Raw genomic sequence first — 15593 nt, 5'->3', positions numbered from 1 at the left:
CTCCTATTTGGCAGAACTGCGCAATCTCTTCATAATGCAAATTATTTTGCCTGCGTTGTAGTTCTGATATAGTGATGATAGATGAGGAGAGCATCTAGTCGTTCCATTTTATTCTTTTTGCCTTCGTTTTGTATATGAGAATTAGAACAGAAGTGCTGTAGGAAGCTCACGAGTGCTCTCAGACCGAATGTGGTGCGGAGACCGGTCTACAGTGATGCCTGGTGAGCTCAGACTACACCTTTTCTATTGTGCTTTGGGCATGCACTCCGCTGTTCATGTTTCCTTTGACGCCGACTGTACGTAACAGACACTTGATGTATTGCATGTCATTACGTCTCAGTCGTGTTCATCGTGCACTCAAACCCTTCTACACCAACTACGGCGCATCGGCGCAAACCGCCATGAAATGCCACGAAGCGCCTCGCACATGCATATCACGGACGAGCCTCGTGTTGCATTTTATATTTGAGCACGTTGGGCGCGTTTGTGGCGACAGACAAAGAGGCATTTTTCTAACACGTCAAGAGACCCTACACGATAGAAGCGTTAAAGCTCAGACGTCTTATGATGGCACGTGGAGAAGACTCATGCTGCAACTTTCACATGCGTACATACGTCACCAAATCTAGACACCATTCAGTTTAAGCTGCCTTTGATGCGTCGCCGTTGAAAGCAGGAAAACAGAACCACCAATGATGACTTGATTTTCACCCTATTTTCATCCCCGGAAAAGACGGACGCACTTTCTAAAACATTAGTGGTTGCCAACACGTGGAGCATGACGATCGCTCCTGCGAGATATGCGCATCAGAGGGCAAACCGTCTCAGAAGCCTCAACAGGCGATTGAATGAAAGCGCGCAAGTAACGGAAAAGCCCGCTCCCCGTTCGAGGAACAACATCGCACTCGAGTCGATCCACACGCGTACGTAGAAGCAAAGAGAGGGGAAGCGAAATCCGCACCCGACTGGCTCGTTTTGAAGGCTCGCCGTAAAGCATTGTCTAATACGCCGTTTTCATCCCCGCCCGTGTACGCAGTGACACCGGATTATATACTTCTTTCTCTTCCACTTCAATGGGCGTGTGAGGCCGAGAGCGTCCGGTTCGCTTCTCCGAGTTGTCGTGTCAACAGAGCGGGTATTTTGAAAGTGTGTTATGCTCCGCTATAAAGACGAGGCGCCTTGCCTCGATCTTTCCGCACGGTGCTCATTTATGATTGCTTTATAAACCTGCGCTCAGAGTAAGAAGGAGATTAACCGAGAAGGAAAGGTCTCTATGCGCTGTGTACCGTATACGGATGGTCACCGGATCGCGAATGTCCCGCTGTTCGCATGCGCACACGCGCTGTCGACGTACTCATCGGAAACAGATCGGCGCACGTTTGGAAAACTACACCGACGTGCTCTTTTTCCAGCGCGTCATTTCCCCGCACTGACGTGGTCGCGTTCTCTCGGAAGAGATGATGTGTGTACCGTTGTAGGTTTTTCTTTCTACGTTCGCGCACAGACTCTCAGCTCATTCTGGATTATGGTTGTTGACATAGAGCGGAAACGTGAGTATGAGAAAGTTCGATTTTCGAGTACAAGGAAAATGACTGCATTAGCGCAAGAGTGAAAATCTGGCGTCATTTGACGGTTAACCGGTTTGCTATAGTGAGAGTGACTGGTTTAAAAGCTGTCAACCCGCTTCTATGAGACGTTTACGGTAGGTAGAGGGACTAGTTCAAATATGTATTGTCATCCACTGATTTGTTTTAACTTTTGTTTCACCAAAATCAGAAAATAAGTAGTAGCAAATATTTGCTACCAGTTACTCTCGCATGTGCAAGTACAGGCTGATTTTCAACAACATGTTGCGAATGTTTCTTTTTATTCTTCCCGTTTGTGACATAGTTTAGGCTGCTGCGTGGAAGTGGCGACATAACTTACGACAATCGCATGAAAATGGTTTACATGCGTTGCATATTCTCAAGCTGAAATCGTACAGCGAGACCGAACGCGGATGGAAAATACGGGTACACACTCAGCGCTTGTTCTTTTCCGTTCGCGTTCAGTTCTGCTGTTTAAATTTAGCATTATAGAACAACTAAACCACCTGCCCACCTCATCCAGGTTTCTCATGCAAAACGTACACCCGCCCACAGAGGTCCAGTGGAAATTATTATTCAGCTCAGTTGGAGCACGGCGATTATCACCTATAGCGGGTACTTGTGTGAATCGCAGCAACAACTACAGACTGGAAAATCTATTTGGCAACTATGTTCTCAGACAAATTGGCAATATTAGGTTTCCTGAAAATATCTTGTCCCGCCAAGCATTGGGTTAGGGGAACGTTATACAGAGTGTAATGTTTCGATGTCACAATTTTATATATATATATATATATATATATATATATATATATATATATATTGGCACCAACGCTTATAAATGGTTATGCCAGAAATTATTCGTATTCATACAAAAATACGAACCTTAGCGAAGGAACAGCTTAATTCCACCTCACTACTAGCCAGGCACGCTTACCACTGGTCAATTGCGCAGCCACATACAAACTATGATCAAATACAACCTGCTCTTTTAAATTCACCAAAATTCTATAAAATCTTACACTTTTTATAGATAGCTAGGCGGCCTATGTGGTATCGCATATTGATATAAAACTTTGAGCACAAATAAAGAACGTGGGCGAAGAAGGGAAACAGACAAAAAGCGTTCATCCATAACTTCATCTTTATTGCGCGACAGAAAGTTCATTCTGCGCTTCGGCACCTAGTTGCAAGGCACACACCCGAGGTACGTGTTCAGTATCGGTTAATGAAATGGAATTCCTCGTCATACAATGATAGATGTGGTTCGGTTAGAGTTATGACGGTGTTCTTTTTGATAAATATGCCACTGAGATATCTCACGCAGTGTGATACTGGTGACTAAACAGCATGACTGCTTTCAAATGCCCCGCCGCGGTGGTCTAGTGGCTAAGGTACACGGATGCTGACCCGAAGGTCGCGGGTTCGAATCCCGGCTGCGGCGGCTGCATTTCCGATGGAGGCGGAAATGTTGTAGGCGCGTGTGCTCAGATTTGGGTGCACGGTAAAGAACCCCAGGTGGTCGAAATTCCCGGAGCCCTCCACTATGGCGTCTCTCATAATCATATGGCGGTTTTCGGACGTTAAACCCCCAAATGAATCTATCAAATCTGCTTTAAAACAGAAGTTTGCGTTGGTACGTCCGACATTGCAATTGAATTCACTACCAGTTCCCACGTAGCAGTTGCTCGGTGTGAGCTTAAGCTTCACTGCGAAACAAGTTTGTTGGCAGTATAACCCTCGCTCCACAATAGCGATCTATAATTTCATGTCGGAGCATTCATAAATTGTTGAATTCGTAATCGCATTGGCCTGTGTAAGAGCGGTTTTAGATAAACGTTTTGCGCACATGGTGAAGAGCGCGTTTCGTGTGCAAATTGATCACCTTGAGGCTTGATGGTATCCAATGCACCTTATCGCATCGGGGAGCCGAAAGTTCATAGGCATCTTTAACGAGAAACAGTCTCCCTCCCGCTTCTCTTACAAAAAAAAAAACGGCAATATGACTGTTACATACCATGTATTATTACACGTCCGCTGAAAAAGGAAGAAAGGATGCAGACAGAACGACAGAACGCAGGGAAGTTAACCTGAAAGACATACGGTTGGCTACCCTACACTTAGGGTATAATTAGGAAGTGGAAATGAATTTTGAGAAAATATATGGGATGAGAGTGATTTTTATTCAGCGCTTCAGAAGCGATGAAGTGCCTTCTGTGCTCCAGCATGGACAGAAAGATGAGAGGTTATACAGTGGCAAATGTAAAACGTGGTGAAAAATGTGTTTTTGTAAGGAGCTGCTTTCAGAGTGGTATATCTAATTCCCTGTTTTTGCGGTCACGTGTGCACTGGCCGGACTGGTCGATCAGTTAGCACACGCCTTAGACAACCTGGAGATTCACCGAAAGGCGCATCTTCCTCTCCTTTTTCTTGCCGTTGTCAGACATGCTCTGTTTGAAAGCTTTGTCAGTGATATTGTTTCGTTACCCGCACCGAAGCGCACGAAAACTGTAGAAAGCATATTATATCATAAAGAACACTGAGGTAAGTGTAAAGCATATCATGATTTTGGGACGTTAAACCCCCAAAATCAATCAATCAATCAATCAATCAATAAGTGTAAAGGAAGCATCGCTATAACCACAGTCGTTGATCCAGTTTTTTCATAGTCGTTGATCAAGTTTCTTCCGCGCGGCCCAATGAAGGCCCTCCATCAAGTATAGGCGATGATCCATTGTGGACAACCCGCAACACTCAAGCAATGCACTTGCCCGTGCAAGCTCAGAGTCAGTTGGCGTTCACATTACTTTTTGAGGGCTACGCGTAGGCACTTCCTAGTCATGGCACTCTTAAGCACTTTTGAAAGTTTGTAATTTGTATTTAAGACGCCCTCTTTTAAACGCGGCTCGTACGTCCAGTACGCGAGTTTTCCAAGTAAAAGAGTAAGGTCATGAAACTGCAGGTTATAATCAGCATGTATTTTATAGGTAAAATAGAGGCGTGGAACATATTGTTCGAAAACATTAAGAATACAACACAACGTTGTAATAAAATCAATTGGAACCCTAAAAATGCAAATCGCCTACACTCATAGGTATTTGTCTTAGTTGGTACTACTTTCGACGAAGAAGTGTTTCTAAGAGCTTTTCTCAGAGTCAACAATCCGATAAAAGCTTTAGGGAAGGGTACAATAAAGAGGAGAAAGAAGGAAAAGAAGAAAAATAAACTGGAAAGATGAACAGTAAATTCCCTGCAGCGTGTAGAACTCCACCGCAAGGAAGAGGCGTTCACACAAACCCGTCGTCCTTAAGAAATACAAAAGAATTAATACTGACTTGTGGGCTCTCGAGGAATGTACACGGCGCTGTAATAATAGCACCTGCTCCGAAAGAAGCCGCTGATCTAGTCGCTGCAACGCGTTGGCAAGCACTTAATTGTCTCTCTGAGGCAAATCGAGGACAGTGGCCCAGCAGGTGCTCGATATTTTCATCGGTGCCGCAAACTTCGCATGCCGCACTGGGCATCCTTTGTCGAAGCCTCCAGGTTAAAAGATGAGCCGTAGGGTAGCTAACTGTAAGTCCTTCTGGTTAACCTCCCTACTTCACGGTGTATCGTTGTGGTGAAATAAATTTCAACTTTCAACTTTCAACTTTCAACTTTCAACTTTGTCCCTTTTGTTTCTTCCTTCATTTCTTCATCTCATAAGGGAGGTGTGTTAAACAAAGGAAGCAATAGAAACTCAATCTGTGTGAAGCAAAAATCCCTGTTTAAATCAATAAAAACAGAGTAACGATAAAAACTAAATATTTCGTAAAAGCTCTCAATAAACACGAAAACAGCTAGCCATAGATATAGGGTCATTCTCTTCGGTGACAGTTCCCTCAACCATGAGCAAGTCTGCTTCAGCAATAGAATAACCAATACCTACCACGTCAGTTCAAAATGAAAATAAAAGCGCAGCGATGTCAGTCGGCACAAAATAATGCATAATATCAACAGCATGGCACACGAAGAAATGACCACTCACGCGTACCAAACGCAACTCTGCCAACAGAAACTTGAAAAGCGTGTCATGGCAAGCCCCTCTTGTCCCTCACTCTCGTGCGAAGTGGAACATCTTACTTATGCGCTTTGGCCGAGAAAAACACACTAAGAGTGTCAAAATGATAATCAAGAACTTTTACGGAGAGCTGCAAGATTAATCTTGTCGCACAGCTTGCTTCTGTTACACAGGTCAGGGAAACCTTAGCTTTAGAAAAAGTTTTCTAATCCCAGCATTCCTTTTCTTCATGCACATCCAAAGGGCATTGCTACAAACAGTTTATCAGCTAGGCCGGAGTGCCATATAACTAAGTCGCGGGTACTGTATTGTGTTTGTGTTATATTTATTTGGGTTTGAAAATAAACAGTCATGTCTGTTTTGCAACCACGTTTTTAAAGTGGATAACTGTGGAGGCTTCCGGGCGCATGACATTCCCGAATGTATTTTTGTGATGTCTCAACAGATCGAGAAATTTCCCAGCAAGTTGTTCGCAATTATATTATTCAAATCATCCAAAAAGCAGAGTATGTCAAATTAGTCACATGAATGATTTGCTACTAATTCTGATGACGCGGGGGCATTCTCACAGTCGCTGCTGCACGATCAGTGATTAAGACGATCACGATTTGGCTTCACATTCAAGATTTGGCTTTTTACGTGGCACCACATTTGATTCGGAATAGGCTGTATCATGGAGCAGCGAAGAACTCCTTATCACAATCAAGAATTCCGATGCGGATCGGCCCAAATTACGATCAAAAGTGCCTGTGTGAAACATGCATGAGATTTTGTTTATTCCACGAATTTCGCTGTTCACCGACACATCATGAATAACCAGCGCGTAATTTTATACTCATGTGACGGAGTCACACAGTGCATGCTCAGTTTAGGAGAACGATGATTTGGGCAAGTTGGTTTTTATTTATCTAAAAAAAACCTCGCATACACACAAGGACGAAGAAAAAAAAAACAACTGCCTCGTTGTTGCTTCCTCCTTCGTTATGAGATTGTTGTGCTGTTTTCAAGATGCATGCAGAGTTCGCCGAAGAACAAATCTTTTAATAAAGTTATATGGATCCGATTAAGCGCGTAAAAAGAAAGGGTGGAAAGATGATGGTTGAATAGGCATTTCTGATGCTACTCATAAGGCAGATGACGCTAAGCTTTCATTACACATAACACATATAATGCCTGTAATGGCGAACAAGCTTTAACTTTCTGTACCACAGATTTCGAAAGATCGCACGAGAGAAGTTGTGGTAATGGCTGTGTGTACTTTAATTAACAACTGTTCTTGCGAAATTTTGATGTTACGATTCTTTATGCAGCTTCGCTTACTAATTTTTGCGAAGGATGGCGTAAAAACTTCACGTTGCGAAATCTTGTGCCGGCATTGATTATATAATGTTTTCTTTTCTTCGTCAGCGACTAACATAGTTCTGCAGAGCTTCGGTGTTGCGAAATAATCATATTAGCTGGCGGATAGCCACACCAATAAACATAATGCGGACTGAAGCAACCAAAAAATACTGTAATATGCGTCATAAGTGTCTGCAACATGACCGTAGCGGGTTTCGTTCATTCCAGCAGCCAGATTGTTTTAGGCTGCTCAAATTTCTCCACAGTTACATCGTAGTTACTTCAAATAACAAACACCTTACTTTGCTTGATCGTTTGTTGGTTGTCATTATTGTTCGACAAAACAAAATCAAAACAAGAAATTAAATTACACTCCTTACGTTCAATCATCACATTGCCACACTTACACTGGTTGCGCGATGACTTCATGTTTAGCTGTCAGGGATGTCATCCTCTTGCCGCTTATGGACAGGGGCATATGCTGACGCAGGCATCTATTTACTGACGTGCATTTACTTCCATTGAAATACGAGCCATTGTTATTGATATATCACTTGTACTGCAGAGATATAGAATCTGTAATGGTGATTTGAAGAGGTTTAACTAATCGATCCTGTATTTTATTCTTTACAGATGTTTAAGTTCAACTTCTGAACATTGTGAGAGTGAAATCGTCTTCTCTGCATCACTGGTTAATGCCGTGGCCAGCAAACCCGCACGTTGCTTGCGCCAGAGTAGTTGCAAATGCGAGTTACGGCTGCGTTATTTCTGATTGCCTGAGCTTATGTCTCTGCATCTACATCTTTGGAATACGTGGGCTTCCCGCGTGGTAGCGGTATCAATAGCAGGCCACAAAGGTGGAGCGTGACGAAGACACCGAAGGGTGCTAGCGGAAACCACACCAGTCTGTTTGGAATTGTCTGGAGTAGTTGTAAAATAAAACTTTCGCAGAGGCATGAAGGTCGAGTTCAGAAAAACAAGGCCTCGTACATTCAAACAACACGTGTTCTGCGTGATTGCTTTTGTTACAGGAGTGTGTACAGACGAACCCTCACGGCTGCTCGCGTTCGTTACAGACAAATAACAGATCAAACCAATCCTGTATGCCATCATCGTAAGTGCATTGCTGGAAAGAGTGATGAATACAGTGCTACAGTTACTGTGGAGAATACTGTTGAAAGGAATACTGTTGGACTTAATTTCACAAGTCGTATTGTGGAATTAGCTCAGGCTACTTGGGCTGCACGAATGCGTGTGCGTCCTAATGTTGATAGTTTGTAAACAATTTGTTTGGGCGTGAAATGCTGGCGCAGTTTTAGGGGGCCCAATGCAAGCAACAAATGTCCGCCTTTATTTCAATGCGCTTTAAAAAGCCCAAGGTGCTCAAATGTTTTCGGAGCCCTCCATCTATGACGTCCGCCTTATAATGGAATTGAGACTTTGGCACGTGAAATCCCGTAAATTCCTAGGCAAGAAAAACTTTTAAATGAGAGGCGATGCGGTAGGCCAACAGTAACACTAACTTTCACAGAGTGTTTGTTACTGTGACGTGCTGCTTCTACGTACTGCAATACAGTGAAAGAGATGCAGCGCCTCTTTGCTATCCTGTCACCAAACAGGAGCGCAACAGCGGGATGTGGGTGCCTAATCGCGAACTACAACAGAGGGAAAACCGCGATGATTCGATTATACTTTCTCAACAATAATTTTGTTGGCAGAGCATAATCCGGGGTCGAGAATGGACAAAAAACAAGACTGTGCGTTAAAGTGTGCCAACAAAACAAGTGACGTCCTTGATGTGAATCCGAGCTTCTCACAGCGATCACGCCCATATACACATTTTTTCATACTCTGAGAATAGACCGCATCGGGCATTTGCGAACGGCGGCAACCAGTAACATGTTTAATATAGTCAATGCAGACTACTTTGAAGGGTACATAGGGGTCACTACTGTGCATTTTGTTGCCGCCACTTGTGCCATAAGCCACCTTCTACACCACCAGAAGCTCACGCCCAGTAGGTGGAACACTTTCCTTAGTTATCTCTGAGAAGCGGTAGCTGGGCATTGCGGCAGCCTATACTACCCACAAGCGAGTGGTCTGACATTCAGGTCGAACCAGACCGTACGAGCTTAACTCGCGTCATAGAGTAAAAACAAGTTCAATGATGCCGATTGAGAACAGTATTGCAAAGCTACCGCGTATGGAGTCAATACGAGGTAACGGCTCTACAGCTGATATTGGGGGCAGCTGGTACTGACTTGAACACAGGCTGTAGTGCAGAAAAACCAGGGCTCAGAAAGATGTAAGCAGGGTGGCCGCTACACTTTAAGTGAAAATTTTATTTGCAATCCACGACATGTAAACTCATAACAAAAAGAATGAGAAAAAACATTCAAACTGATTGTAGTGTCATCATTCTGCCATCGTGCTGCACAGGTGCAGCTCATGCAAGAAACCTAACAAGAAGCTAATCTCTCTCTGTTTCTCTCTCTTTATGTGAGGGCAACTGAGGCCCCACCGAAGCGCCTCTCTGCCTCCCGGCGTATGTGAACAACCGTACAAATATCTCGCCAGATCTGGTTGCGATCCCATCCTAACACCTGCGTTGCATTATGTGCTGAGGTGGGCTCACATCGCTTACAATAGTTAACAAAGCCCCCTCCTCTGCCCCCCCCTCCCGCTCACAGAAAGCAATGATACCGCTGTCCGGGGCTTTTTTGGTCGGTAATTTAAGCAGCATCCCGTCAACGCTACGTAATATATCCGGCCCGACAAAGGGTTGCTGTAAACAATGTCTTCAATACAGAAATGAACCTGGTGGCATGTTTCTTTGATGGTAGTTGCCTAGTTTTTTTCAATAACAGCTGGGTGCAACCTCCTCAGCTAGCCTAGTGCTGTGAAAAGCCCGTCAACACCACATTTATTGCTTACTTTGTTTTCTCAAGCGATGCCTCAGCTGATGAATGTACTCAGCTAATGCAACGAAAGTTGGGAGATTGAGTGAAGGACACAGCAGCCACATTTCGTGGAAGGCGAAATCCTAGAGGTCTCTGTCTTGAGATTTAGGTGCACCTCACCGAATCGCAGGTAATTGAAATTTTCGCATCGCTCCGCTGCGGCATCTCTCATAATCATATCGTTGTTGCTGAACGCAACAACTCCAACAGTTATTACCGCATTGTAATTTTGTACGGCCAATTTCGAAAATTTCGCGCTACGCTCTCCTTGGACGCACCTGTACAACTTGAATGTTAGGCTGAACGTAGGACACTTTGCTGCAACACACAGAGGCGTGCGCAAAGATAGGGCATTTCTTAGAAGAAACAGCATCTTCTTAGAAGAAACAATGCGTGAATGTTCGAAGGGCCCGATGGTGTTGGGCAATGCCTGGATGAAAACACTTAGCTTGTGCAGTCTTCGGCATCAGACTCGGGCGCAGAAAAGAACAGGTGCATGAGCCTTATGGTGCATGGGTCGCGGATTTACAATTGAATTCGCATAAAACTTTAGGTATTGGATATGTTTTTTTTTCTTTGTAGAGTGTTACACCGGCCGCAGCGTGGCCGATTGGAATGCTTCACTTCGGCGCTGCCACGAAGACGGGGAGATAAAAGCACAATAAGCAGCCTAGAGACACATCGGTTTACTTTACTGCGTTAAATTAACTACTCATGTTTCCGTGACTATCGGTATGTATCATACCACAAAGCACCAAATGCGACACTTACTCAGCTAAGGAGATAACAGCATCACTAACGTTGAAAGGTGTATTTCAACAACCCATTTCAGACGTAGACTACACAGCGCTGCCGTGGGGCACATAGGTTTCGGCGCCTGGCTGCTGAACTTAAAAGGTGAAAATTGCCAGAGTCTTCTAAATTGGTGCGCCTCATATGATGGTTTCGACATGCAAGACACCTCAAGCTTAGTATTGGGATATAAACACAACTGGAAAATGTTTGCGTATTCCACATATTTAAAGTATGTAGCTGTAGCTGCATTTTTACTTTAAGCTCTTACACTATGCTCTTGCTTCCCTGCCTCTATGGCTCCATTCATGCCAGTAGCCATGGAGGGGGGGGGGGAGCATGCATTAGCTGCCTATCTCCCTTCCCAGGAAAAATGGGGTGCTTTACTGAGAATAAAAAATGAATATACGAGGTTTGTTAATTCTAAGCCTTCGAAATTGATTCCCCCCTCCCCCCAAAAATTTAATTCTGGCAACGGACCTGGCTCCATCTAAGAGTGTACCAAGATATCAGTATCTTATTGTAAGCATTCAATGCGTGTCCAGCAACGTTATTCCCGCTTACTTTTCACTCTTGCTTATTTAAAGAAGTTTGGTGGTGAGACAATACAATATAGGCGCGTGTTATATTGTATAAGCATAATCTATAGATTGTAAGCCGTGAATGTTATTTCCGCCACCATGTTCTTCTTTTCAATTCAAGCCGTCTCGCGGAGTTGCCTAGGCACCGAAGAGGTACGTGTCCGAGTGAGCCACACTAGTAAGCCGGCGTTTGCGTCTCGCCACGCCCTGTCAAGGAAGACAAATTTTGCGCAATGGTGAGAGGGAACAAAACTCGGCTGCACGTGTACTTTCGATTAGGCACACTTCTACGCTCTGCGGCACGTCCCGCCTTTCAAGCTGTCGGGACTTTGTTGAGACCTTCATGGGGAACTTGAAGGCCCCGTCGGCGAAGGGTTGTGGCTGGCTAGCACATACACGGGCGGGACATGTTACTTTTAGTGACAGTGCGATTGCTCAGTCGCTTTGAAGCCCGGCTGGCACCGTACCAAAGATAGCAGGTAAGAGAGTACATGGATAATTATTGGATAGAACGGAGAAAAGAATAGCCGTACACTCTATAGTAAACCCCCTGCTTGTTCTGATTCAATAGTGGTCTTTCAACGGGCGTGGGTGTGTGCAGCGTCGACATTCAATATTCAAGGGTACTGCCGACACGCGGCGCACAGTGGTCTAAGAGAGCTTCGATGAGTCATTTAGGAGTTTTTCTTTTTCTTTTTACCTGCAGTGCATGGCCCGTGATTAGAAGTGCCTGTCTTGCCTGGTCGCCATGACTGTCCCAGACCAGGCGTCCACTCTTGCCGAGAAAAAGAACGGGTGTGCAACTTCGCCTACGAGCAATGCGAGAAAAGGAATACCTCGTTACGGGCCCGACAGCGTCCACAGCTGGATGACGGCAGGTGAGATTTCTTTAATTGTCCATTCTGGTTAAAACTGAATTAGTAAGTGACGTCTTGTGGACAATGTACACGCTGAACACACTGCTGAATGCTAGTGTAATGATTTATACATAGGTATCGCAATATAGTTTTTACAGTCGTCTCTAGGTTTCCCGCTATACACTCTTTCTTAATGAAAGCTCAATAGAATTGAGTAACATTCATTTAATTTCAACGCTTAGGTGCACATATGGCGCACTACTGGGTCCACAATTTAAAGGTACGGTCGATATTGATAGAAAAACCAGTTTAACCAGATAGTTGTTGAAACGTTTGATCTGTTTCAAATAAACTCCTTTTCTGTGTGCGCATGTAACTCTTCTACACCATGCTACGCGAGCCCGCCGTAAGAATTTCGTCTGATATTTGTAGTCTAAGATATGTTCAAAGGAGGCCTATTACGAAGACTAACTACTCTGCATGACTTTAAGCAGATACTGCCAATTCACCAAAGGCACACACTTTTCAGAATTATTCACGCAGTAAGAATGCTGCGTTTACATCTGTTCTTCTTTTGTAGACAACTTGCGTACTGTGTTGTGAGTTATTCTAGGAAAATTCATCTAGCTCGTCTTTTGTACTCAGAAAACTGTTTTGAGATACCACCGATATGTGTGGTCTGTGCTATGAGAATGGGGTGCGAACAGCGTGAGCCAAAAGCGCAACTACAGCATCGCAGTGCCTGCAGTGCCTGTTGTGTTTACATTCAACCTTCGGTCTTTGTTTTCGATTGGTAAGGTGTATTTGCAAGTAATGTGCCAAATTGAAAATTACCATGTACCGTTTCGAGAGTTTCATTCCATGCTAGCCTTCATTATATGACCCTGAGGGAATGAAGTATTGTGTTCTCTTACTCGCTGTTTGCGGTCCTAGTCGGCATGACTGAAAGTGAGATGTAAGGTGCGTGATGAATGGTGCTTTTCTGGCGTTCTTGAAGAATCCCTTTTTCGTGCTGAAAACGACGTCTCCATATAAGCAGCGAGTCCACGGACAAGACTAGTGAGTGTACGTCATCGCTTGATCCACAGCAAGCTCTTCCGCCATGTATAAAATCGCCGTAGTTGGCAATTTTTCTTGCGACTAAGCGTAATCAAGCTGTCAATAATAAATGTTACTACATATTACAATCACACACTACATATCTAACAATAATGAGCACGAAAGAAAAGATCGGGCAGTAAGGTGTTCCACCGAGGCCTTTGCGCAATATTTTTCTATGTACCAGTCCCCAGTAAAATTGAGTGGGTGCGAGTACCGCGAGTGCTTCACCAAGAACATTAATTTATAAACTTGCGTGATGCGCATTTCCTTTGTGCATGAGTAGCTTGAAAGTTTCGGCTGCTTGCTGAAATTCTGTTGTTTTAAGCGTTTTCCTTTTTCGCTCTCTCCCAACTACGGCCCTTTATACAGTGTGATAAAAATAAAAAAAAATAAATAAATTTTGCGGATGTACTGTTCGTAACCTTAACTTCGCGGAGCCCTTTTGAAGCAATCTCTAGTGTAGTAAGCAGATTATCGGCTGCACTGCAAAATCAGATATGGCAGAAAGGCGGTTCTAACATTACTGGCAACTTTACTCACATTAAGTCAAGGTGTAAGTAACGTTGCCAAAGGGCAAAAAAAAAAAATACATGGACGTGCATCTCGTCACTGAGCCCCGAGCTGACAAGCCGCATTGACGTGAAGAACTCCATTGAAATAGTACGTACTTGCGGGGTGGTACATCTTCAATCATTTATAGCATGGCATAGTGTAATCGTGTCAGCTGCAAACGTTAATTTGCAAATTAGTGCAATTCCTTTGTACTTCATTTACAGTAAAACGACGATGCTATTTGTGAATGAGCGTGTGTGCACACGCACCTGGGTGTGTGTCTAAACTCGCGCTTGCTTGATTTGCAGGAGCATGCGCCCTTGCTACATTTTTCGGCGTCGGTGGACGAAGGTCGAGTGGCTTCTTGTACGTGGCCATTCTGGACACCTTCGGCGCCACCAGAACACAGGCTGCATGGCCCATCATATTACTCGGCGGCGTGCTGCTGCTAACAGGTTCAGTCACATGATTTTCCTTAATATCTACAACGGTGCAGCAAGAATGGCTGCTCAAGATGCCGCTGACTGAGTTTCGCCCTATGAGTTATACTAAAATTTATGCTCACAAGTGTTGACATAAGCAAGCGCTTTCAAGATAGCCTGGCACAAAAGGAGCATACAAAGTGCACTGCATTCCTTTTGCACATATGTCTAATTGCCCCGAAATTTCAAATATGGGAAACTTACGTGGCAGGCAATCACCACGCAAAATGTTGCAAGCTCGAGTAGCCTGTACTAAAATGAAAATATCTTGAACGAAGGGACCACTGCGAACAACGCTAGAGCTTTTAAAATGGGCTCACACAGAGGAACGCAGCTTATGACTGTACATGGCTATACTATTTATTGGAAAGCAACGCTATTGGATCAGCAGCTTCATTCGTAGATATGAATATCAGTAAAACTGCCAAATCTAGCGAGAAGTTTGTCAAATCGTTTAACTGATTGTGACTTGTTCGTGCGTGTTGTTAATTCATTGGCTGATAGATGTTGACCTTAATGCACGAATACCTCATTCGTAGTTGCCACGCAAGATTCACGTGCACGAATATTAATAACGGTGAAATACCAGATACTAGAGTGTTTTGGGAATTTGATGAAAAACTAAAAACTAGAGTATCTCGTGAACATGAGCTGGCAGTGCTCATTTATAGAAGTTGAATTGTGTGTAACTAATTTCCATGCATGACATAAGAATTTTGAAGCCCCGCGCGGTGGTCTATTGGCTAAAGTACTCGGCTGCTGACCCGCAGGTCGTGGGATGGAATCCCGGCTTTGCCGGCTGCATTTCCGAATGAGGCGGAAATGTTTTAGGCCCATGTGCTCAGATTTGGGTGCACGTTAAAGAACCCCAGGTGGTCGAAATTTCCGGAGCCCTCCACTACGGCGTCTTTCATAATCATATGGTAGTTTTGGGACGTTAAACCGCACATATCAATCAATCATCAAGGATTTTGAATATAGTGGGTAGCATCCGGGCTAACGTAGAAGGCACCTTAAATAAGGCCATGGTACTGTTCACATCGTACTACGTCTAAAGCGCATTCTTTCGAGAGGCAATTCAGGTAAATAGCGTATTATATTTTTGTCTGTATTTTCAGGTCTCATTGCTGGGCCGTTAGCGCATCGATATACTCCACGACCTGTGGCGATAGTCGGCGGCTCCATTGGAGCCCTTGGACTCATGGTTTCGTACTTCGCCACCAACACTGAATACCTCGTTTTCAGCTTGGGTATTGTCCACTGTGAGTAGGCTTCTAATAG

General features: G+C 44.2%; 1 protein-coding gene across 4 annotated transcripts in view; it reads left to right on the top strand.

Annotated features, from left to right (window-relative positions):
* LOC119169368 (monocarboxylate transporter 9) overlaps positions 1 to 15593 on the top strand; it is a 63201-nt gene that overhangs the window by 42968 nt on the left and 4640 nt on the right. For 2 of the 4 annotated variants that reach the window (XM_037420475.2, XM_037420469.2), the window contains exons 2-4: positions 12027 to 12198; positions 14139 to 14285; positions 15431 to 15574. In XM_037420475.2, the coding sequence (XP_037276372.2) occupies positions 12069 to 12198; positions 14139 to 14285; positions 15431 to 15574 (421 nt within the window). In that variant the 5' untranslated portion in view covers positions 12027 to 12068. Of the gene's footprint in view, positions 1 to 1532; positions 1551 to 11925; positions 11944 to 12026; positions 12199 to 14138; positions 14286 to 15430; positions 15575 to 15593 lie in introns of those variants that run through there. The other 2 variants (XM_075884032.1, XM_075884033.1) reach the window with 2 other exon arrangements.

The sequence above is a fragment of the Rhipicephalus microplus genome, unplaced genomic scaffold (assembly GCF_043290135.1).
Source record: "Rhipicephalus microplus isolate Deutch F79 unplaced genomic scaffold, USDA_Rmic scaffold_23, whole genome shotgun sequence".
In the NCBI taxonomy this organism is placed as follows: Eukaryota; Metazoa; Arthropoda; class Arachnida; order Ixodida; family Ixodidae; genus Rhipicephalus; species Rhipicephalus microplus.
This window is presented reverse-complemented; position numbering and strand designations above follow the sequence as displayed.